Raw genomic sequence first — 27,156 nt, 5'->3', positions numbered from 1 at the left:
GTTCAAAAAGAAACTTCTGTCATCATTTACTCACACTCTCAGAAGAAAAGGCTACTGGCAGGTGCTTATAAAATATTTTAGGGGTTCTATCATGGGATCATTTTATGGATTTAATTTTAAATCATTCATTTTGTATCATTTAATTGTATGAATTAAGCATCTTGTAAACAAACTTCATCACTAAACATGAAAGTATTACGCAATCATTTGAGACACTTCTCTGTGTATAGAATCTTTTTAGCATAAAGCGTTCTTTAAAATTCAGAGAAGCTAGGATTTTATATAGTACCCCATTGAACCCAGAGTGCACCCTCATGTTGTTCCAAACCTGTATGACTTTTAAGAACACAAAAGAAAACATTTTGAAGAATGTTTTTGTTCGGAACAACAGTAAATCATTTTCAATTCATCAAATATCCCTTTAAGGATATTTAAGGATCAATACAAACATTAAAAATGAATGGCTAAGTTAATTTAGTTTCTTTCAGTCAAATTATTAATGGCGTAAAATTGACATAAAAATCTAAAAAAAAATTATATTTACTTCCTTTAATGCACGTGTGCTCTTTTTGTGAAAGATTTTTCAGTGATATGCCTTGAATAATGAATAACTTCATTATTTTTCTTTTTAATGTAAATGTAAAGACAAATTCTAACCATCTGGATCAATTCTAGTACATCATGCCCACTTTTCACAATCCAGTCAATTACGGATAGATAAAATCAAGTCCCTCATGTCTGATTAGAGAAATAAAATGGGTCGCAAATCTCATTTGAAGCAACTTAGTCACTTAAAATAGTCTTTTAACATATTAATGAAGATAATACAATGAAAATTGTGTCCCTTAAAATGATCATCCTTATATTGTTGCAAACCTGTGATTTTATTTCTTCTGTGGAACATAAAATAAAAAAAACATTGTCCATAAAATGTCAATGGTAAGCAAAAATCCTTCTCCTTGTTCAGTCACATAAGACTGGCTCAAGAGAGATGAGAATAGAGAAACGGTAAGAAGAAAGAGTGACAAATAGCACAAGGCTGGAGGGTGTCCAGATGTGGCAGAAGGGAAAGTCTAAAGGGTACGAGAGGGATTAGACAAATCTGGATTAGATTACAATTAATCCCATAATTTCCTTTTAATTCAATGTCTAATCATTAAAGGCTGTTTTTTTAGCAGCCAGCTGTCACTGCACACAAACTTTATCTCCAGCTGCAACACAAACACACACACGCATGCGTGTAATCAAGCAAGCACATCGCGCCCGAACATCCGTTCCAAGTACTGTAAGCACAATTTGACTTTTTATCTACTTTTTCAAACTCTGTCTTTCATTTTCTCAAGCTGCCTTCTCGTCTTTTTCTTAACAAACCTCTGTAACATCTACAGAACTGCTGTCAAACTGTAATATTTCCATGTGTGTCCACTGATGGCTCATCTGCCAGATCTGTCTCCATCTGTTGCAACCTAGGAAAATCAATGAATAAACATGTCTCTGTATCTCGAGTCAATACTCTGGATAGGCAGCTCATTTATTGTAACTGTTGCTGCAGCTTCAGTTTGCTCATTAGAGGAGTGAATTTGCATTAGCTCTCTGCGCAATTGCCCCTGTCAGGCTTTCCTAATTGGACTTGGCCAGAGACCCTTGGGACCGCAATCCGACAAAGGCTCTCACTGAATCAAGGCAAGCACCGGGGCAAGCGTTTCATCCAAATTGTTAAATAATCAATGTGTTACTATGGCAACAGCTACTCTGGCCTCTGCATTGACTGGAAGGAGCGGGCAGAGTCTGCCCTCCCTCGTTCATCTCTCTCAGGACATACACTGGCGACAGCGTCATGACAGTGGTCCGTTCTAGCCACAAGGTGCGATTAACATGCCCACCCAGGCACAATCCATTCTGATCTAATCACACAGCATAGGTACCGGGTATCGTCAATTACACTGTTTTGCAAGGCTCAACAATCACACCATTCAGCACCTCACGATTCAGTTTTTGGGTGAGACCATGTTGGTATCTGTGGACTCTTGACATTTTAAACCAAATCAATTTCATTTCTACACTAAATAAAACAGAGCTCTTGTTTCATAAAGAGTATACATTACAGGAAAAAAAGCTACAGCAAAAAACAACTCTTTTTTAAAAAATTACATATTCAGTACATTACATTTTTTATTACATTTACAGTATTTTATATATATATATATATATGTGTGTGTGTGTGTGTGTGTGTGTGTGTGTGTGTGTGTGTGTGTGTGTGTGTGTGTGTGTGTGTGTACAGAGTAAAAAAAAAAAAAGTCCGTAAAAATAGGGCACAATACTGTATAAATATGATGAATATCTTGATTTATTTTTACCTGTATGTAATGTTTTACCTGTATTTTGAATTACACATTGCATTAGTTTGTGTTTTAAGGGTTAATGGAAATTTTCGTAAAATTACTGGATAATGTACTGCCAGAAAATTACCAGTACATTTTCCGTTTAAATTTTTTACAGTATATATATATATATATACAGTCTATATATATATAGACAGTAATACATTTTTATTAATAACTACATATATTATGGGTATATAGTAGCCATTTTTGGGTGAACTTTGAGTACTTCACTGTCTTCATGTATTGCTGCAAATGCACTTCAATTTACATATATATATATATCATGAAGGCAGTTCTGTCAGATACTGTATTATCATATGTGTGCTCTGTACTTCAAGTCATCCTTCTTTATATAGAGGCAAGATATACTGGGGGAGAAATCCATTTGGAGGGCGAATAACTCACATGCTTCATGAACTAGAAACTACAATAGACCTTAGAGGGTCTAGATCAGAAGTTCCCAACTGCCGGGTTGGAACCCACAAATAGGCCGCAGGTCTGTTCTGAGGATTATGGACAGGATAGAAAAAAGAAAACAGTGCTAAATACAAATAATGTAGTGCAACTTTACCCATTTCTGCATTTAATGCAGCTTACAGGTTTGAGTCACTACTTGATGTCCTAAAGCAAATCCGGCACTCTAGATGTAGCTATGTAAAGTGTTTTATGCTGAATATGTAGAGAGGAAATTAAGAGAGAAGAGTAACTACTCTTAGATCCTCTCTTGTTGAGCTTCAATGAGTTTTATAAGCCACGCTGCAATTCAATCAATAAGACTTAATTACCATGCACCCAACACTGCGCTAGGGTACAGCAGGGACACCAGAAGGGGAAAGTCAGAGACACTGGAATGTGTGTGGTAGAGAGGAAAGATGGACATCAAAAAGACCTTTTGTTTCTTCAATAACAAGAAGAATCATGCAGGTGCTATAACGCATCTGGGGAAGTCGGGAGTCAAGACAGGTCATAAAATGGCAATTCATTTTGTTAACCCTAGCACCGAACATAAGGATAGTTTGATCAAAAATTATGAACATTTGTATCATTGATCACCCTCATGTCATTCCAAACCTATATTTTTGCTGGAACACATAAATAAAAAAATTAAAAAATCTGCAAATACTCAACAAAAAAAAAAAACGAAAAAAAAAAAACACCTTGGTCATCTCCAATTGAAAATTTTTCAGTTGGCCAAAATATAATTTCTTTGAATTGATGCAATTGAATTCACAAAAATTAAATTTGGCCAACTGAAAAATGTTGATCAGTCACTAGAAAATTTTCAAAAGGAGAACACTTTTTTTTTACAGTGTAGGATTTCAATTTTGGTCTTGGGCTTCAAAGAAAAAAAAATGTTGAATGATATGTTATAGTCCTGTTTACAGCATGATGTATGGCAAGAATTATAATAATCCTCTGAAAATGTCTATTTTGCTTTTCACTGAAAAAAAAAAAAAAACAGCAGACGGGTTTGGAATGCAGTAAATAAAAACTGATTTTTCATTTTGTGTTGAACTAACCCTTTAAAAATGTAATTATTGTGATGGTATGGGTCCTTAAGCAGTCAGCATTTTTTTCCCCATCCTTTTTTCAAAGTTACTGAAGCATGTCTTGGCTTGTGTGGTCTGATTGGTCATGGTGAGCTGAATCAAATGAGCCTCAGCGAGGTCACCATTCTGACCTTCAGATACAGCTAAATGATGATATTAAATATTACATGCTCTATAAATAAACCGAGCTAGCCTTAGAGTACAAACAAGTGTGCCTTTAACGTCTGCGGTATGTGATATATGGCGAGATATGCAGCGTCAGTTTGACTAGCGGGTGCCAGTTGACAAGGAACACACCAGCAGCATATGGGTTAATAATTCAATCTACCCTGCCCTGTCTGATCACACTGTTGCCAGGTTACGTGAACCACTGCCGCAGCAGTGCTGTAATCATCTCTATCATTACACTGTGAACACAGCCTCAGTCACCATTGAGATGAGATGTCAGAGTGCTCTGCATTCTATCACAACAGGCTGATAGAGAATCTGATGCAGGGGTGTGATACGCCACTGCATCTGCTATGGAGATTTATACTAACCTGTAACTGTACTTAATTACATTCATATAGAATGAATGAAACGAATAACAAGCGCTGTTTTGAGTCACTTCTTCACTGCTACTGGCTGGTTGCTACCCCTTGTTGCTAAGCTGAGAGCTGTGCCCACTCCTCTGCGTGTGTTGTCCTGTGCCAAGAACAAGGAATAAACTCAAACTGATTTTTTTTTCCCCTTTTCATTTGAAATTAGTGTCGTCTAGGCATCATTATGAGAAATGTGACTTCAGGACTTGTGCTCTCTTCACCCAAAAAAGCAAATTCTGCCATAATTTACTCATATTGTTCCAAGCATCCAAGAAAAACAAAAAAGAGACGTTTTGATGAATGTTCACACTTCTTTTTTCCATACAATGAAAAAAAAGGGACAAGGGACTGCCAAAATTAAAGGACAAACTTCATAAAATGAAACAATTAACTATATACAATATTACATAGTAAATTGGATACTAAACCTATAATATATTGTTTCATAATAGCAAGATTATGTTTTTGCTTGCGTGGTTATTATGTTTAATATTATTATTACTATTATATTTCTAATTATTATTATAAACATTTATATAGGCTAATACTATTCATATTTGAATATGATTAAAACTATTGATTAATTTTATGATTAATATTATTTATTTTCCAGTAAAATACAAATACTTTTGGAGTTCATTGAAAATATTTTGTAAGCATATTGGGTAATTGTGTGTGTTTTATTTGTGATGACGCAGTGAAACATGCCAAAGTATGCTATTTTCATGATTTCTAAAAAAAATTATGTGGTTCAGATACAATAATATTTTGAGTTTAGATTTATTAAACTGATTTCCTTCATTGTTTCAACTCAAATTTTAAATTTCAATGAACTCAACATTTTAAGGAAACCAGGTTACTTACTTTTTAAAGTTAAATCAACAAAAACATTTTACAGTGTAGTTTTAAGCGTCAGTTCATTTTACATTAGTTAATGAATCATTTACAATTTTATATTTACAGGTTTCAAAAGAAATGAGGGTGAGTAAATGATGATTATCCCTTTATGAAACGCAATAGTGACTGTAATGTTCCATGCAAATAGCCTGTGATACATCAGCTTTGCTCTAGCAGGCCTTATCCTCTCAGATCATGACCTTGCTGCATGTTGCTTCCCCAGCAGTCACTCTGGCAATCCATAACACTCTGTGCAGCAGGCAAAAGTGCAGCAGACGTGATTCACAGGCTCAGACATAACTGTCTCTGTAAGCTTATCCTGCGAGCTCGGGCCACCTGAAGGCAGCACAGAGACGAGCACAGACACAGTTGGCACTGGAGCACATAGCGGCGGCGTCGAGGTCACAGCGAACGCTGTAAAATCCTTTGAGAGCTGTGGTTAAAACAACAAGCACAGATGACAGAGGGCACCTCTGACTGACTCCATGTTCCTCTCATTCATTCTCTATCTCTCTCTCCACTTCTGAAGTCATGACTATGGAATCAAGACTACATCCCTGAAGTTCATCACGCCCACACCGCTTCATTCACTTCGTGTGCCTGCCTTCAGTTTGGCTGACCAATTTGTGTAGGTGTCGAATGTGAAGAATTACAGTAAGTAGGACAACAGCAAGAACGACAGTAGAAAAACAAGTGCTGTGCCACTACTTTCTGTGCGCAATTATGAATACATTCATGAGGACGTTTATCCATATGCTGGTCTATTTACTGCCAAATAGCAGTGAAAAGAGGCTTTGTTTTAAATGTTTGTATCACATCAGGAATTGCCAAAACAATCTACCTCCCACGGAGCGGCCAGATTTGCAGTCTCTCTTGCACACCTTGGACAGGAGACAGGGAATATCAGAGCTTAAGCCCCATAGCGAAGATCTCCACATTGACCGTCATTGACTTTCATGTTTTTTTTTCACAACCACTGATCTGAGGACACACAGACCATGTACAATCAGAAGAGACGGAACTATTCATACAACATATTGTGAATATGATACGTCCATCAGGAAGGTGACACGGGCCGAATGTTATGCTCAGGTAAAAGGAAAGTGTACAGTGACCTAGAATTAAATAGAGTTCTAATATCATCATATTTCATACATAGCATACAGAGGCACAACTTAATTTTTTTCAAAGTCATTTACAGTAATCACTATCTATTTCTGTTATGCAATACCTTGGTCCATTTGGAAAAAGCACAAAACTCGTCAGAAAACTAAACACATTTCCAACTCCCCTTAAGTGTTCATTTTTGGCTTCAATTAGGCGTTACCACGTTTAAAGAGGCCACATGTTGCACGATATTTGCCAAAAATCAGCTTAGAATTGCAAAAAAAAGTTATCAAAAGTGAGTAATTTAAATGCTACAAAAGTTTTCAATTTCTAAAACATACTGTTTCTGTTATTTCTTATTAGTAAAAAATCCTGAATTAAAATGTGTCACGGTTTCCACAAACATACTAAGCACAACTGTTCTCAACATTGATAATGATAAGAAATGTTTTTTTGACCAGCAAATCAGCATTTAAAATGATTTCTGAAGGATCATGTGACACTGAAGACTGCAGTAATGCTGAAAATTTTGCCTTGTCATCACATAAATTAATTACAGTTTTTAAAACATATTAATGAAGACCTAATCATATTAATCAGGCTTTATGACTTTCTACCTCAGAGAACCAAGGATCAGTAAAATAAAGCCAATCGAAACGGCGAAGGACGGTAAAGGAGAGGATCAGGACAGTACGAAGATTACTAGAAATGTATACCTGAAACATGAAAGATGGGATTCGGTCTGTCATGAGCAAACAAGAAAAAATATCCTCTATATTATCTCTAGAGGGATCAAATACCTCAAAGGACCAATCAAAAACAATCAGACTAATTTCTACATGTAACTTTTTCCAATGCCAAGCTGTCTTCTTCAACAACCCTAGCTAACAACCCTTCTATATTGTTCCAAGACTTTTTTCTTGGGTTTGAGCTTTATTTAATAACTCATAACCAAAAGTAATTACATAAATGACTCTTGCTCATTACTCCATATTCTCAGTGGACGGTTTGACGAGAGACTGCTCAGAGGATGTAAATTGTATTTAGAGCTGTCAAGCAATCAGCCTTTTTAAAGAGACACATGCTGGGAGATTCATACATTTCCCATAATCCATGTCATTAATCACCTTTCCTTTAACTGAATAGCTGAAGAAAACGCAAAGTGCTGCTCTTTTCCAGGGCTGTGTCGGGAGGTTCAAAATGTCACGGCGGCCTCACGTCCCCTGAGGTTTAAGCATTAAAAATGTGGCATGCTGTCACCGGGGTGTCACGGGGGATGTTCTGTGAATATCCACACACACAGTCAGACGAACACCGATGGCAAAAATGATTTTAGAGAGTTCACGGTAAGTGGACCTCTGTTGCGTCACTTTCTCAGGTTCAACCGATGACCCTTGCCATCATGAGCTCTGCAGCAATTCTGATGAGCATTTGCAGTGCTTGGATTTGGCTGATTATATAATTGGAATTTTAATGTGGAATATTAATCCACTGAGGGCCCACATTCAGTTTTATAAGCTGGCTGATCAGGATCTACTACACCAACTCCAGCAGCCTATTCAAAGCTCAGCGTCTCTCTGTGTTATACAAGCAACACTTCTGTAAGCCAGTACACCCATATATATATATATATATATATATATATATATATATATATATATATATATATATATACAAACTAGGGATGCCACAATACTCAATACACAATACACAATACAATATAATATTTTAACCGTTCGGTATGGCATTCACGGTTCAATACGCGCTGGTGAATTGTGTTTTTTTTTCCGGTTATGCATTAAATTAATTATTTCCATTTCTCTCCTTTTGAAATATTTCTCTCAGTTTATTTCGGCTCTTTTTTGAGTGTGCCTGTGAGTCTACAAGCTGATATGAGCAAATATCCAAATCATATGCACTAAAGTTAAGGGGTGTTTACCCATGTTTTAAAGCCTTGCCGGTTAAACATTTCATTTAGTCTACATTTTTTCATTCAATTTCATACTTAAATGCTACTGTACATCTCTGAGCTGCCACTGTAAATCTTTATATACTTTTATATTATACAATACACTAGGAATGTGTACAAGGTTTTTTTTAAAGTAAAGTTTTAAAGTTAATTAAGGATATTCATGTCTTTTAAGAAAAATAAAGAAAGAGTATTGCAATAACAACATTTTCTCCTTAACCTTTTTCTGTTCCTGTCGCCTAAGAATAGAATAGCAAAAAAACTGAACCGAAAAACCGTGGTTAAAAACCGAGGTATGTATTGAACCGTGGACTAACTGTATCGTTGCATCCCTAGTACAAACATACATACATACATACATACATACATACAAACAAACATACATATATAAACTCACCTAAAGGATTATTAGGAACACCTGTTCAATTTCTCATTAATGCAATTATCTAATCAACCAATCACATGGCAGTTGCTTCAATGCATTTAGGGGTGTGGTCCTGGTCAAGACAATCTCCTGAACTCCAAACTGAATGTCAGAATTGGAAAGAAAGGTGATTTAAGACATTTTGAGCGTGGCATGGTTGTTGGTGCCAGACGGGCCGGCCTGAGTATTTCAAAATCTGCTCAGTTACTGGAATTTTAATGCACAACCATTTCTAGGGTTTACAAAGAATGGTGTGAAAAGGGAAAAGTATGCGGCAGTCCTGGGGGTCGAAATTGCCTTGTTGATGGTAGAAGTCAGAGGAGAATGGGCCGACCGATTCAAGCTGATAGAAGAGCAACTTTGACTGAAATAACCACTCGTTACAACCAAGGTATGCAGCAAAGCATTTCTGAAGCCACAACACGCACAACCTTGAGGCGGATGGGCTACAACAGCAGAAGACTCCACCGGTTACCACTTATCTCCACTACAAATAGGAAGAAAGGGCACGAGCACACCAAAATTGGACAGTTGAAGAGTGGAAAAATTTTCCCTGGTCTGATGAGTCTCAATTTCTGTTGAGACATTCAGATGGTAGAGTCAGAATTTGGTGTAAACAGAATGAGAACATGGATCCATCATGAATTGTTACCACTGTGCAGGCTGCTGGTGGTGGTGTAATGGTGTGGGGGATGTTTTTTGGCACACTTTAGGCCCCTTAGTGCCAATTGGGAATCGTTTAAATGCCACAGCCAACCTGAGCATTGTTTCTGACCATGTCCATCCCTTTATGACCACCATGTACCCATCCTCTGATGGCTACTTCCAGCAGGATAATGCACCATGTCACAAAGCTCGAATCATTTCAAATTGGTTTCTTGAACATTACAATGAGTCCACTGTACTAAAAAGGCCCCCACAGTTACCAGATCTCAACCCAATAGAGCATCTTTGTGATGTGGTGGAACGGGAGCTTCGTGCCCTGGACGCGCATCCCACAAATCTCTATCAACTGCAAGATGCTATCATATCAATATGGGCCAACATTTCTAAAGAATAGTTTCAGCACCTTGTTGAATCAATGCCACATAGAATTAAGGCAATTCTGAAGGCGAAAGGGGGTCAAACACAGTATTAGTATGGTGTTCATAATAATCATATATATATATATATATATATATATATATAGTGGCATTCGCAAATATTATTATGGGGGTTAATATGTAGCATGATTATCCTGAATTGTACTTAAGAGCTTACGTAAGTGGTTATGTATGTGTTTTTGTGTGTATGGGTCAGGTTTTACCATCATAGAGGGGAGATTTAAAATCACCTACATTTTTGGGAGCAGTCAAGTGCCTCAACGAAGAAAACTGCTTAAAAACATACTAAAATAATGTAAATGATTTTCATTCATAAAGGCTAAACTCTAATAAATAGTAGATACTAAAATGCTGTAATATTTGGTCTGAATTTTTTTAAAGAAACAATATAAAGGATATAATGCACTAAAGTAAAATGTAATATTCACTTTCAGATTCACTAAATATTTTATTTAACAGTGTAACATTATTATTGTTTTTAAAGATTTTAAAGTAATAATGTTAACTGCGATCTTTCAGTGATCATTAAATAATGGGGATCTAAATGTCAAAAATCAATATGGAAAGTCCACCATCATAGAAGTAAATGCCAAATTTCCTTTGGTTCAAGTAATTAATATATTTAACATGTGTAAAAATGAACCATGTTATATTAATCAAACACGATTAATATAACATCAAAGCTAATAGAGGGAATAAAGGCCTTACCCAGACTTAATTGGTGCCTACATTTTCTTTCATTTTGTTTTCCTGTACAACCACACTGTCACAAAGTCATGATGACTAATGTAAAATATAATAAAGCATTTTAGGTCTGCATGAAAAAATACAGCAGAAGCATCTAGAGTGTGCTTTAGCATCTCTGTGTCTCGCCAGCATGTCACAAGTTTATATGGCTTTTGCAAACAACAAAGCAAATGTAATGACTTCATACAGTACCTGTCAAAAGTTTGGAAACGTTACATTTGAAAAGAGAAGTATCTTATGCTTACCAAGACTGCATTTATTTAAAGCCATAATATGTTATTTTTCGCATGCAGCTAGAGGTCACTTATTCAAAACAAACACGTAGCTTGATGAAGCCTTGATGTCACTGAGCTATTTGGGAGCAGTGCTGTTTTATCATATTACATACATTTGAGTCTGTTGAAAGTTGTTGTAATACTACTCTGTGCATAGTTTGTTGTCGGTGAATGTATTAAAAGAGATGCATTGCTGTCGCTCACCTGTCTGTTAAAAAACACCATGTGTTAAAGCGTCTTTGGTGTTACTAGATATCGTGGATAACGTGGGTATGATGTCATTAATATGCGACGCACAGACACAGACTGTGTCCTGGTTAATATTTCTTATTTCTGTGGATTTAAACATTCTTAGAAACACTTGGGATTATAAAAGTACACAAGTAAACAAAATATATAACATTGTTCTAGTGGTTTTTGGACATTTAAATAAAAAAATCTTACATATTGTGCCTTTAATCAAAAATACAGTAAAAAAAACAGAAATAATGTGAAATATTTCTAACTATGTGTCAACAATGAAGATGGTAAAGATATGTTTTTATTATTATTACTGTAGCCTTTAATAATTTAATGTTGATTAATTTAAATGAATGTTAAAGTGTATAAATGTATTTCTGTAATTTATTGCAGATAATATCCAATGTTTTTATGTTTTCAATCAAGCATTTCTTTGAAAGTATATTGGCAATCAACCTACAGATATCAACACTATCTACAGCTCCTACTTGAGTTGAAAATGAAATAAAACAAGCCCTCCGTACAAACTCAAGTGTTAAATCAAACACAGACGCACTGCCTGCAAACCATGTAACGGCGGGCCGATAATCCAGCACGTTATCTGTACAGGCTCGGCACAACCCTCTAGTAGCTGTGGCCTGAGGCAGCTGGGACTCTCAGATATCAAGGATGTTCTGCTTGATTTGTATCTCTCTAGAGAGGAAGAGTGAGTGAGCAAGTCTGTGTGTTGTGTGCAAGGGGATGTATGCAAACCGTTATTATTCTATCAAGCCAATGTCCAATGAAGCCAATGAAATGTGTTAGGAAAAAACAACAACAATTTCAACCACTAGAGGAACAAAGATTTGATTAAAGGCTGGATTACATTAGTGTACCCTGACATTACTATGGGATGCATGTAGCCTGAACATGCACTCCCAGTTTGACAGCCAAATGAGATATAGCGGAAAAAATACTGCATATTAAAAATACATTTGGGGACACTAATAACATTATTAATGGCATTTGCAAAAGAATGCACCCCAGAACCAGTAACCCTAAATTATTAAACTTTGATGCATGGCTTGTCCCGCACACTTGCACTGTGGATTTGAATTGAAAGATTCCACAAATCATGCAACTTGTTAAAATTACTTTTTTTCAATCACACTTTTTCAAAACAAAAAGGTAGCCTGTTGGAGTTCGACCCAATTCTTCCAGCGAGAATCTGAAGTGTGCATACGATTGACACTTTACTATCCCATGAGGCCACAGGAGAGGATTTGTGAAAGGAAGTGAATCAACGTAATTGAAGCTGGGACTGTAGATCACAGCGACTGAGTGAGCGACATGGCAAACGTAGAATGTCTGGATTACATTCATACTACACACAGTATGTAGAACATACTTTTTTAATGGCCTCAAAGTACTCATTCAAAATAAGTACCTACTCAAGAAAGTATGCGATTTCAGACGCAGCCCAGGATTTGAGCAAGTAAGCAACCACCTAAAAATCAACCTACACTACCAACCACCCAAAGCATCCTAAAAATTGCATAGCAGAACATTCAGAACTCCTCAGCAACCACTTATTTCACATTATCTTTCAAAAATGCTAAAATGTAGCCTAGAAACCTAGATGCACCCTAGCGGCAGCAAACCTGCACGAGTGTAGTCTAGCCACTCTCAATATACTTCTGAGCTGTAAAAAACAAACTCTGGTCAGGCCAATCACATCGTGTATAGAGTCGGTGGGCGGGGCTTAACGATGGCAGAGTTGTGTGCTACTAATAAACAAGGAAAATGGCATCGAATCGGCTTTGGCAACGACTCTGGAAGATTTGGAGTTAAGCTTTTTGTTGAGAAAAGAACAAAGAACGACACTGAATTCATTCTTAAGAAGGGAAGATGTGTTTTGCAGATCAGATACGGCGAAAGTTTAATCTATCAACTAGCTCCGCTTCACGTTGCTCTGGTTGGTTGTAGCACTATCCAATTGCGTGCAGAGGGAGTTTGACAGACGTTTATCCCGGCCCTCGGATTGAGCCCTGTCAATGGTGAGTTCCCAGACCCAACATTTTGATGTAGGTCTGGCTCGTCAGGGTTGCTAAACGCATATACTTTACATAACAATTAACATGAGATAATACACATTCAAATAGAAATGCTACTAAGCATTGACACTTTTTGATATCTATTCCTAATGATCTAAGAATTATTGTTTGCTAATGATTTACAAAAAGTTACTAAAAAATAAAATGATAATGAACCTAAAGACTGTTTTACTTTGTTGTGCTAACAGAGTCTACATAATGTGTTTGAATGGAGCTAGGCTTATCAACACTTGGCTTGAGTAAAACTGTGCAAACAGTTGTCCTTTGTGCCTTATGGGTATATTGACAGAATAAATTACAGAGCTTTAAATAAATGGACAGTTCAACAACACTCCAGCTGCTAATGTAAATATTTGATACAGCAGATTTTAACGGCAAAATATGGAGTATTTTACTTTAATTTCCCTGCCAGATCAGATACTACAAACACAACACTTTTAATTGGTTGAATATACAACATGTAGTTTGTGCATATGACATATTTAGCATAAAAAAGAAACTGCATTTGCATCTGGACAAATATGTCCATATTCATATCCCAACTTTATACAGATGACTAAACTCTGGCACACACTAAAGATATTAATGAATTCATAAAACAATTAATAAAAGAAACATGTTCATGCTAAACTTTCAATCAAGCTCAGAATAGACTACAAATAAAACAGCTTTTTGTGGTGATTTTTAAAAGTGCAAGAGTGATGGTGTAATTGCAGCTGCTTTTTATGCACATCCTTTCAGGGAGAAACAGAGACGAACAACTAATTGCATTAGCAAACAGTGTTAAAGCAATGTGAAATGTGAATAGGCGTTCTCTGAAAAAAAAAGATGCTATTTTGGAGGCTGTGAAAAAACATTTAAGGGGAAAAGGGATGAGAAAAAATAGATTGAATAAAAAAAGATGGGTAAAAAGCTATGAAAATTAGAAACATCCAGAAAATGGCTGAAGGGCTACTGAGATAATGCAGTAATGAGAGGTGACACATAGAGTATCTCTACAATAAATGCTCTTTACCGGCAGTCTCCTTCTCATATGTTGCTTATCTGAGGTGATGTAATCTGAATCTGTATATTTAAAGGGTTAGTTCACCCAAAAATGAATTTTATGTCATTAATGACTCACCCTAATGTCGTTCCACACCCTTCTTCGGAACACAGTTTAAGATATTTTATATTTAGTCCGAGAGCGTGTGCAAGTGTATGCACACTATACTGTCCATGTCCAGAAAGGGAATAAAAACATCATCAAAGTAGTCCATATAAATAAAGATTCAAACGGTTATGAATCAGCTTATTGATTCGTGATTCGGATCGCCAATGCCACGTGATTTCAGCAGTTTGACACGCGATCTGAATCATAAATCAATCCTTTCTGGACATGGAGAGTATAGTGTGCATTCACTTCCATACGCTCTTGGACTAAATATAAAATATCTTAAACTGTGATCTGAAGATGAACGGAGGTCTTACGGGTGTGGAACGACATTAGGGTGAGTCATTAATGACATAAATTTCATTTTTGGGTGAACTAACCCTTTAACTAAACATTTCAATATGTACCGTGACACAGTATTCACAAACCTAGCCAACAGTGTGGAGTGATGGTTCTCACATTTCAAATATGATTAATCAACATTGACTTGCTGTTTATTGAACTAGAATCATTTTAATAGATTACTAGCGATTTATGAATGTTATGTGAAACATTTCATTCACTAAATGGACATCATGGGTCATGCTGTGCAGAACACACTGGCCTGTACTCTAAATATATAATTAACCAATGCCTCATCACTAAATCAAATCTGATAAAAGGGCATACTGAGACAAATATAGTTTTCCCAACTGAAAGTTAATTATGTTTTAAGTTATTGCTGTAATGTTTATTCACAGGTTGGAGCCCATGCGCAATGTAAATGGTGGAAATTAATGAAGGGCAATGAATGCATGCAATCCGACATATAGAATATTCTAGGTCTGCAATCGCTGTATGCTCACGAGTGAGTCCACAGCAGAGGTAAAAACCAAAGAAGGTCTAAAATTACAAGCACTGGAAAGCTCAAAAGCTCTGTTAAAAGCACCCACAGACTCCCACAACACAGAGAGAGTCAGAGGCTCGTGGATCAGCACTCTCTAGTTATTGATTGTGAGGCATGCAGATTCTATGATCTTGTGTGGGAGTTTTAACGTCGGCCGGTGCAGAATGCAGCCACTGATAGTTGAAGCATCACACAGGGAAAGAGGCAGAGTAATAGCACAAAAGAGGGAATGACTGTGCAAGCTCTCTAAAAAAACATTGGGATGTTAGACCTTAAACTGAAGCAGGGTTTTATGGCAATACTGCAATAGCAAGCTGCATTTTTGTCGTGGCTCTCTGTGGCATGTGTACATGTCTGCCTTCCTTGTCAGCATGGTGGATGCATCCAGAACTGAATAAGATGAGTAAGCTTACTGCTATTCCTCTGTTTTCCAGAACAGTCACCACTGCGATCAGCAAAAACAAGAAATGAAACAAAGCAGGTGAGCAAACAAATAAACAGCCCTCTCTACTCCCCATCCCACGTGTGGCACTGAGCGGAGCGGGGGAGCTGCGCTCCAACAGGGCCGCCAGCTGAGAGCATATGGCTGACAGGTCAATGGCCATGAGCAACACAGTCACTAGCATTAACACCCACACAATCGTATTTTTATGGGGAAACACCACAATGTATAAAGCTCACGCAGTGGGCTAGAGGACAGAAAATTACCTAACATCCTCCTGCAAATCACTTAACTCGATAGCATGTAAAATATGTTATTACAAGATCCAAAGATCAACAGAAGAGCAAGTTCTTCAATGCTGCAAATGTCATAAGCATGCTTAGGGGCCTGACAATAATGGTACGGTAGCTTTTGAGACAGTGTGAGACAGTTTTGGGCCGGCTGACAGAAATGGCACTTGCCCTTATCAGATTAGTGCAGTTTTGCCACTACTTCATTCATTTGTTGATCATATTCATATACTTTGTCATGCAATCTTATTCAGTTATTCAGCTGTAAATTCTGCCAAATTAGATATGAATAATCTACAGTACAGTAATAATCTACAAAATAAAGTAACTTTTTATTTTATTTATCTATCTATATATAACATATGATATATATAAAAATAAAGTACACACACATATTATGGAGATACAAACTTTTATTTTGGATGTAATTAATCGTGATTAATCAATTTGACAGCACTAATATATAAGCAATATTATTTATTTATTTTTACTTCATTTCAAACTTGTTGAGCTCATTCAACTGTTTAAATTGGAGTATAAAAATAGCCACTGTTTATATTGTATTTAGTTTTTACTTAAAAATAGTCTAAATATTTACAGAAATATGGTTTCCTGCCCTGTCACTGAACTTACGGATGACATGAATTCAAACAGGAGCTTTACTATTAGTTCATAACAGTATGGTTTTTCTCATTGTATGAATAAAGGAGAAACACAGGCAAGAAGCCAGAAATTAAACATTAATGGCCATTTGAGTGACACTGAGTAAGAATATACTATGCATAAACAATGGTAGACTTACGGATCAAACCAAACTTTTATTATATCACAAGTCTACTAGTTCCCATAAAAAAACAGTCCACCGTCTCAGGAACACATCTTTTACCCTTTCTTGGTGTATAAAAGCCAACTCTAAAAGTATGCATAAATATTGCAGTGTACCTTCTCCCCCGTTTTATAGTGCATTTGCAGTGATTTTCTATGCGCTCCGTCGTTTTTTTATGGGCTGAGAACATTTTGTTTTAAGAACAGGTTTATATTGCATGATGTGTGTGCACTCCAGTGCCAAATAGTTTTGAGTAGTATGATGGATTGCATTCAGTTTCCCTGAACCTTCTGACAACTGATACTTCAGCAACGCACTCTAACAATCACTTACTAAGCAAATGTGGTAGGTTTTTCAGCCTTGTAGATCTCTAAATCAATAACATAATGCTGTAAATGAAAAGCGCTATATGATGTGGTCATCTTCCTTTCCAGGCCAGCTGCTGAATGGCTACATGTGTGTGTGTAGATAGCCTACTGTGATGCAGCGGGCCGGGCTAATAGTGGGCCCTCTCAAAACAGACTGCACAGATAATATCTGTGAAATCTAGATCAATGCATGCACAATTCAGTAAAAGAAATCACATGGTGAAGTTCTGCATGTCAAGGTAACTGCAGCATCAGCAAATCAAAATGCTGTGATGGAGATGCACGATCATGTCTGCAAAATGCCATCGAATTCAGCTCACTTTCGGGCAGCAGTATTTTCTAGCCTTCTTGTCGCTATGGCAACACCTAAAGTTAATTGGGTACCTATGCAGTGTTAGGTAGAATCAAACACCGTTCTCCTACAAGACCATGATTCTCTTTGAAGTAACATACACTTTGATTGTGAAATGTGGCATGTGTCATTTATCTAATTTAACATATGCTGTACCATATAAAGTAAAAGCATGCGACAATGTCAAGATTTTTTTATTGTTTTGGCTGTTAATATCCAGCACTAGGTTGGGATTTACTTCGTTTTTCTTTGTACATACAGTACCATGAAAAATATGTAATGTACTACATGTTCATCTAACTAATAAGTAAAATGTCAAATATTTTCAGATACATCAAATAGGATTTACCTTAAAATAAAGTATTAAAATAGTATGTACTCTGTAAAAAAAAAAATCAGGTCTCCAATTGAACATTTTCTATTTTTCTGATCACATCAAAAATTTTAAAGTTGGCCAAATAGAATTTCTGTGAATTAAATTGCATCAGTTTACAAAAATTCTGTTTGGCCAACTGAATATTATTATTTTTTTACAGTGTACATATATTTATGAAATCATATATGACATTTAAGATTTATTGAGATAGATCTGATCAAATACATTTTTAAATTTGATAAAAATTTGATCACATAAAGTTTGATCACATAAGCATACAGTGATTATAGTAAGCAACAGGGTCTAAGAAAAAAAATGTAGCTGTAAATATTAGTTTATTGTAAGGCCACATGTGTGAAGAAAAACTACAAGAAAATAAATATATATCACCTAAAGGATTATTAGGAACACCTGTTAAATTTCTCATGAATGCAATTATCTAATCAACCAATCACATGGCAGTTGCTTCAATGCATTTAGGGCTGTGGTCCTGGTCAAGAAAATCTCCTGAACTCCAAACTGAATGTCAGAATTGGAAAGAAAGGTGATTTAAGACATTTTTAGCGTGGCATGTTTGTTGGTGCCAGACGGGCCGGTCTGAGTATTTCAAAATCTGCTCACTGGGATTACTCTATTACTGGGATTTTCACGCACAACCATTTCTAGGGTTTACAAGAAAGAATGGTGTGAAAAGGGAAAAACATCCAGTATGCGGCAGTCCTGTGGGCGAAAATGCTTTGTTGATGCTAGAGGTCAGAGGAGAATGGGCCGACTGATTCAAGCTGATAGAAGAGCAACTTTAAATGAAATAACCACTCATTACAACCGAGGTATGCAGCAAAGCATTTGTGAAGCCACAACACGCACAACCTTGAGGCGGATTGGTTACAACAGCAGAAGACCCCAATGGGTACATCTCATCTCCACTACAAATAGGGAAAAAAGGCTACAATTTACACAAGCTCACCAAAATTGCAATATCATCCAACTGCGGCCCCAAATGGGCGTTATTGAGCTGGTGGGGGTTACCATTTTCGCAGACTGGAACTTCTTCTTCGCCTCTTCTGCTGAACTGCTAGCTGTCAACATCCGGATTTATATGTTCAACATTCACTAGTTAGTTTTTCTCAAACAGAAGCTTCAAAATAAGATCTAGCATCATGCAACATGAAATCATGACTTTGCGTAAACATACATGGCACTTTCTAAAGCCAAGTGGCGTGTTATCGGTGCACATTTTGAGCTATCCGTGAATATGTCTACGCTGTGTGATTCCGCGTAAATCTCTTAGAGATCAGGGTTGGGTGTAGCCAATGGTTATTGTGATTGACATGGCCAAATGAAATGATTAGAATCAGTTGCAGGGCATTTCCACTGAACTGGTTTGGGGGAAAAATAACTCATATGACATCATAGCCATGTGCCTTGAGAAACTCATCACGATTGGTCAGTGAGATGCTACCAGGAACGCCCAATACGCGTTCTTGTTTCATGACGGGAACGCCCAAGCCGCAGCTGGACCCTTCTCCAAAAGACTGGAAAAATGTTGCCTGGTCTGATGAGTCTCGATTTCTGTTGAGACATTCAGATGGTAGAGTCAGAATTTGGCGTAAACAGAATGAGAACATAGATCCATCATGCCTTGTTACCACTGTGCAGGCTGGTGGTGGTGGTGTAATGGTGTGGGGGATGTTTTTTTAGCACACTTTGGGCCCCTTTGTGCCAATTGGGCACCGTTTAAATGCCAAGGCCTACCTGAGCATTGTTTCTGACCATGTCCATCCCTTTATGACCACCATGTACCCATCCTCTGATGTATACACCATGTCATAAAGCTTGAATAATTTCAAATTGGTTTCTTGATCTTGACAATGAGTTCACTGTACTAAAATTGCCCATACAGTCACCAGATCTCAATCAAGTAGAGCATCTTTGGGATGGGGTGGAACGGGAGCTTCGTGCCCTGGATGTGCATCCCACAAATCTCTATCAACTGCAAGATGCTATCATATCAATATGGGCCAACATTTCTAAAGAAACCTTTTAAGCACCTTGTTGAATCAATGCCACGTAAAATTAAGACAGTTCTGAAGGCGAAAGGGGGTCAAGCACAGTATTAGTATGGTGTTCCTAATAATTCTTTAGGTTTGTGTGTGTATATATATATATATATATATATATATATATATATATATATATATATATATATATATATATATATATATATATATATATATATTACACATTTATTTTCTCATTTAATCTTAATCAGTATTTTGTCTACATGTATGGCTACAATAAATTCTCAGTTTTCCAGAAGGACATATATTGAATTTGCTGGAAAGAAGAGGGTCTTGTGGGACCAACCCTAAACTGGTCCCATCTGGCATGGATGAGGTAAACCTTATCTTCCTCCACAACATAACCACCAACCCCCACTCCATTTCCTTTCTGCAACCTAAAACCCCACATTACAAATGAAAATCCAATTTGTTAAAATCTCTCACAAACGCAGCCTCCTCTCAGATGAATATATGAATGTCTATGATGTCTCAAGCTAGTGATCCATCCGTAAGCGCTCATACATGCTAGCTCTGCCCCTGATTTATGTCATACATAATCAACTGAGGAACTTGGCTTACTGCTGAGATCACAAGAGCACAGAATATCAACTCTGATATAGCAGGATGCAACCATTAATGAGATGCTTTAACAAAAAAAAGATATCTGAACGTACTTCACGTATTCTCTTCCATTAAATGCACTGTGATGCCAGACAGACTTTATTCTAATGAATGCAAATGCTTGATCAGAATATATTTCTCATAAATTGGCTATACTGGGCATCTGAAAGAGGAAGCATTAAGGCAAGCACATAACCTAAATCTATTAAATATGACTCTATAGATGTTCCGTTAATCCATCAACTGCAAGGAGCCTGTGTGCACAACTTGTGTGTGTGATAAAAATACGCTATGCTTGCTTTACTATAGCTACACTGATAAAAAAATAAACATTTTATTTTATCAGAATAGTATTTGATTTCACATTTCATCATACTGGGATGGGAACTGAATATTATGGCTCCCCTGCTATTTAATATGCAGCATTTAACATGATTTATTTGTAAAGTTTCATATCTCAGGAGGACTGAGGAAGATAATGATCGATGAATCATCTCTATAGTAATGGTTGGCCTTATGAATGAGACAATGAGCAGTTAAAAAACAGCATCCATTTGCCTTTTTGAATCTCTCTAATTGTAATGCAGCCAGAATACATATTGTCACATATATTTCAATCTCGCTTGCATTATTAGCCTGGTCCATATGCTTTGCAGCTAAGATGAGCTAACAACAACAAAAATCCTTCTTGATATGATGCAGATGCTTCATCTCTAAAATGGAGGCTGTCTGTATCGCAGCTTGGGGTGAGAGGACAGTAAAGTCTCTTAAAATCTACTCCATCCCAATAGAATACTTCAAGTACACTTCAACATATGTGAAGCACACAGGTCCTGAGCACATACACACAGACGGACATGCGACATAGTGTGGACGTGGACTGCATTTTTGTACACATCAAGAATATTAATATTGTTAATAATGCTCTTAGAATCATGACAGAAAAGCATCCAGCACTAGCAACAACGCCTACAGAAACCTTCAATCAATTACACCAGCACATATATTTGAAAAATATCCAATGAAATTCTGTCACAATAGCATCTTGTGATAAATGATGCAAGGACAATAGGTTATTTAACACTAATAATAATCATAAGACTTGACATAAAGCTCAAGAGCACAAAATAATAAATTGGTGCCTGGAGAAAAATGGTTCATTCTAAAGATGCCTAGTCCTTCCACATCCCTACTTACTTTGATGAAATTTTTTTCTTGACCTCCTACAGCTGACCATGTCATTTGAGACCATCCCATCCATCAAATATCTACTGAATTAATGCAGGAACAATCTTAGTCTAACATGGAATCAATAATCGACCCTATTAACTTTCCTAATACATGCTTCCTGTGCACGATTCACCACTGCACATCATTTCAAAGAAAAAAATGCCTGCCTTCATAATCTCTAATGTTTTAAACCGCACTTGCCCAATCTCCTGGTTCCAGTAATGTCCACTTTTTACAATCCAATCAAATTCAGATTAATACAAATACGTATAGAGGAACCACACAAGTCTTGTCTTGACCTAATTTTTTTCATTCATTATCCAGTTTCACGTACATTTCAGTTTCTCAGTTGATTTTAATCAATACATAAATTATGAATACGTAATACAGCTTCAAAGGTGAACTGGGTGACTTTTTATCATAAATATACTTTTTAATATGCATCTTTTAACGTTATTTGTCTGAACACAACTACATTAGCTCAACCAATGGCATGGGTTTAGTGGCTATCTATTTGGCTGGCTTCAGGCATAACAGTAATTTTTCTGTTTGCTGATACTAGTGGTGTAAAAACTACACACTTCACCATTAAAGAGGGTTGATGCGATTTGGTCACAGCAACAGATTTGTCTTTTACACAAAACAAGCAAGAAGCTTCTACATGATTTCAACTGCGATGAATATTATGTGTTCTGCAGACATGACTGTATATGTTGTATGCACTCAAAAATAAAAACAGTTGAATATGGCCATACAGAAAGTATGGGGCAAACGATGGTTCACAGATCCATGGCTTCTCTTTCAAAGTGTCTCCTTTTGCGGCTCCACCAACTGCCTTCTCTTATGTAACCCACTCTGCTTCCTCAGCCCGCCTGTCTTTATTGGCTGATTTCTCTATTTTCCACATTAGTACTTTCACCTCTATTACAAGCATTATCATGTGTCTTTTTGATCATTGCAAAAAATTGCAAAAAATGTCCTCCTTTTTACTGTTCAACCTTCTTTTAGACTAAATTCATATTTACCTAAGAAGCAATAGACATTGAAAAATAAAAACAACCACTAGGCCTTCAAAAATCGCTAAAGCCTCTTTAATAATCTTAACAGGTAACAGCCTGGCCAGAGGAGGAGAAACCAGCAAGATGATCCATGGTCTCCTCCTCACATACGAGAAGCTTTAATAGTGTCATTGTCCTATATACCTCTGTTAAACAATTTCCTTCTCATTAATTAAACATACACTCCATCAATATGCCCTAGGAGTGCTCGTGCCAGGTATTGCATGCGGCGCACAAGAGAAGATATATGCTTGATTTATTTCACATTGCTGCATGTCATACATCAAAACGAGAAGGAAATTATCGCAGAAACCGAGAATAAGCAGGAAATGTCACATATTAAGGGTCCATTTATTTGGTTTAGAGCAAATGCTGCCAAGAACACATGCATAATTCATTATTAAAACAAAAGCGAATGAGTGAAAAACCGCACTGCTTTTGACTGATGCCTCTCCCATCCTCTGAAAAGAGGCAGAATTAGTCAGCTCCTTGCTCACGCCTTCCCTCCCTGCGCTTGGTGAAATTTCACCCTCACAGCCACTGAGATCTCACCCTCCATTTTCTCTGCGTCTCCGCCACCCTCTCTGCATTCTCTCTCCCTCGGCTATGCACAAATACCAATAAAAACCTGTGCACTCACACACACCCCCACATCGTAGACATGCACACACATTGAAGGCACAGAGCATGCATGTGGGCTTGTTCTCACACGAGAGCCTGCTTCCTCCATTTTATACATTCAGAGCGACCCTTCCCCCACCCCTGCTGCCACTTACACACACACACACACACACACACACACCTCACTTAATTACAGCTTCTGTTCCCTGGTTTGGTTTGATATGCTCTGCTCTATGAGGTTCAAATCTAGCTGAAACGGTGACGGACAAGAACTGTTCATTATAATTCATAAGGCGTTTCGCCTCTGGTTATATCTCAATCAGCTACTAGAACAACAGACCGGAAATACATAAGAAACTGCACACACGTCTTCAGATCCATAAAACATCAACATCTTCATCTCACAAATCTAGAATAAGAATCCACTACTCAATGGATATTACATTTGATGATGTGTTTTGCCTGGTCAGCAGCATTGGCAGGTCACTGCCATCCCTGGATTAAATTGGCGGAGCTACATTCACTTGTTGCGTGGTCACAGCGGCCCTGTCAATCCCTGTCAGATGACGGTTTAGATAAGTATGTACGCAGGGGATTGATGAAGCCATAAAGCACTGATGGAGCTGTAAATACATGAAGATTAAACTCCTTCTGAGCGGGAATCAATCTTGACGGGCATACTGTAAGATTACAGCACATGCGGTATGAAAGGATCAACACTGGATGAATCCCTTAAAATATGATACTTCTTCTAGAAGCTACAGGGGAGCTTGCTGATTCTACTTAGTTTCAACCTAGCAACCACATACACCAACTGCCTACCGCCTGCTGCCTACTCTCGATGCCCCAGCGGCCCAGAAACGGCATTTACCTGGTCGTACCAGTCCCGGTTGGAACAGGTGCACTCGGGCCACCATCCTCCTTGCCCTCCTGAGTTGTTACCGTTCACCTTGGGGGCGCCCTTGGGTTGGCTCTTGGGGTTGGGGCCACCAGGACCCCCAGCTGACATCATTTTCCCTTTACTTCTCCCCAAAGTGCCTCCTCCACCCATTCCCCCTCCTCCACCCGAGGTTTGGGGCGGTAAGGTCTGGCCGCCCCCATAGCCGGCTGGGTATCCGTAGGGTTCGGGCTGCCAGTCTCCATATGCCGGGGCATCCATCCTGCGCAGGGCGGCCATGCGGGTCACTTCATAGCATTCTTGGCACTTGCAGCAGTGATGATGTTTGTGCATGCTGGCTAGTTCACACGGTGCGGCGCTCTCTGTCTCTTTCTATCTCACTGCTGCTGCTGCTGCCTGCTCAGATCAAATACAGCACGCAGTGCCACTCGGCTCACGGAACGGTAGCACAAATGGCAGGAATCTTCACAAACCCTGTTATCCTCCTCTTTGTTCCTCCCGATCCAGAAAAAGAGATGAGGAGGTAGCAACAGGGCGATGAAAAATAGAAAAAGATTGGTAGTCTTCCTCCGGTCGATGCAAAAGATTTGGAAAAATAATGCTAAAAATAGTGTGTATGATCTCGGAATCAGAGACCAGCCCCGATGGTCGAGTTCTCTTCCTGCTTCTGTTGGTTCACAGTGATATGTATATAAATTCATAGATATATATTCATTTGTTTATATATGTATATATTTACACACACACAAATACATATAAAAATATTAATATAAACAGACAAGCACAAATACAGTTATATACAGGTATATATGTATACATATATATTTCTATAAATATTAATATGCGTGTGTACAAATATATATATATATAGATATATATAAACAATTTCTATATATATAAATTATATCCGTGATCAAATCGTCCTTTGTATGTCTCTGCTTGCCAGATTTCTTCCTTCTGCGTTTCCTCCTGCTTTAGGAAGCGTTTTCTTGCCTTCTTTCTCTCACTCTTTTCCCAGCCTGCAGAGAGGAGCTGAGCACTGGATTGACTCTCAGCCTGCTTGCCCTAGATGTGGATTATACGAAAGGATGCAAGCAAGTGAGAGGGAGAGGGAGGGAGGGGGAGAGAGAGAGAGAGAGAGAGAGAGAGAGAGAGAGAGAGAGAGAGAGAGAGAGAGAGAGAGAGAGAGAGAGAGAGAGAGAGAGAGAGAGAGATGCGTAGCAGCATCCCTCCAGCACCTCAGCCCTGACAGCCACAGCCAATCAACTCACAGCACAGCCATCAGCAGCAGCACCAACACAGGACTGACTGCTTAAGTGACTGCTCTTAAAGGGCCAGCACACTCGAAAATCAGCCAGCACACAGAGCCTGCGTGGAGATGCAGAAAGCACATTATTCATCTCCACAGTTTCTCTGTAAGAAAGACTGGAAACTTACCAAAGTACATAAAGGGCTAACAAAATAATTTTTTATAATCTATTTGTGTTTGAAATTCATTCGTCACGTAACTGTAGGATTAATTAAACCACCCAATTTAGACAACAAACTAGCTATGAAAGACATTTTAAATGCATGATGCTAAGCTCCAATAAATAGTGCATACATCAAATACAGAAGCAGATATTACTTTGAAGAAAAAAATTATAAATGAAAATATTGATAACATTTGATAATGCTATTTGAAAACTGCTAGCTGTCTAACAGCTATATTCTGTTATTCATATTTTTAACTTAATATTGCCAAATCCGAAAAATTGATCTCCATATTTTCAAAGATGGTGCACTCACAGTAATAATGAATGTGGAAAAGTGCAACGTGCAATATGGCAAAATAAATCCATTACTGCAGCTTTTTTTAAAGACTTTTAGAACATAAGAAACTCCATTTATGCAACAGTTCATGTCAGATTTTGTTGATGATTTTAAACATGTTATTTATTAATATGAGTGTGGGAACCAGTTTTTGAAAATTTCAGTATTTCCCCATTCAAATAAGGAATAAAATAGCTGCCCAAAGGTATTGCAAATATGGCTGCCAATGAACAAACTTTACTTGAAAGAGAGCTTAGTTTTGTGTGACAAATACTTATATCACTGACACCAGTACTCCGGCCAGGGTATTGTCATTTAAAAGTTGTTGTTGCAGCCCTTAATTGATGTTGATGTTGTCATGTTGTGTTTTGGCCTGAAGCTCCACCCTCCACCTATCTACCAATCATAAAGTCAGTAGTGTTTTGGCATCCGGGTTGCCAGCTCTGCTCTAGTTACCACAGCTGCAGCTACAAACATTCCTGCTGGATTCTGCAGCCTATCTGGCAACCTTTTATGAATTTAACCTATTATGGATTTTTGAAAATTACCTTTCATGTAGCGTAACATAGTTCTGTGAATTATTAAGAGTGAATTAAGAGTGAATTAAAACAACCTGTAAAGTTTTAAATCTGAAAGTGCAGCGTATATAGTTATTTTCCTTCAAAAGTAAGAACTGACTCTGAGTCAATTAAACGAATAGTTTTTTTAAATGTGTAGTTATCTGACTAACCGGCTAACTCACGTTATTACGGTCTAACTAAAATACTACTGTAAATCAGCTGTTGGCTGC

General features: G+C 37.5%; 1 protein-coding gene across 16 annotated transcripts in view; it reads right to left on the bottom strand.

Moving 5' to 3' along the window:
• The window catches only part of dlg3 (discs, large homolog 3 (Drosophila)), a 134,831-nt gene that overhangs the window by 68,022 nt on the left and 39,653 nt on the right, over nt 1–27,156 (bottom strand). For 7 of the 16 annotated variants that reach the window (XM_067457571.1, XM_067457578.1, XM_067457576.1 and 4 more), the window contains exon 1: nt 24,528–25,635. The exons of 5 other annotated variants lie outside the window; for them this stretch is intronic. In XM_067457571.1, the coding sequence (XP_067313672.1) occupies nt 24,528–24,887 (360 nt within the window). In that variant the 5' untranslated portion in view covers nt 24,888–25,635. Of the gene's footprint in view, nt 1–24,527; nt 25,636–27,156 lie in introns of those variants that run through there. 4 more of the 16 variants (XM_067457582.1, XM_067457583.1, XM_067457587.1 and 1 more) reach the window with 1 other exon arrangement.

The sequence above is a fragment of the Pseudorasbora parva genome, chromosome 11 (genome assembly GCF_024679245.1).
Source record: "Pseudorasbora parva isolate DD20220531a chromosome 11, ASM2467924v1, whole genome shotgun sequence".
Taxonomy (NCBI): domain Eukaryota; kingdom Metazoa; phylum Chordata; class Actinopteri; order Cypriniformes; family Gobionidae; genus Pseudorasbora; species Pseudorasbora parva.
Note: the sequence above shows the minus strand (reverse complement) of the source record. Positions and strands in the feature narration are given on the sequence as shown.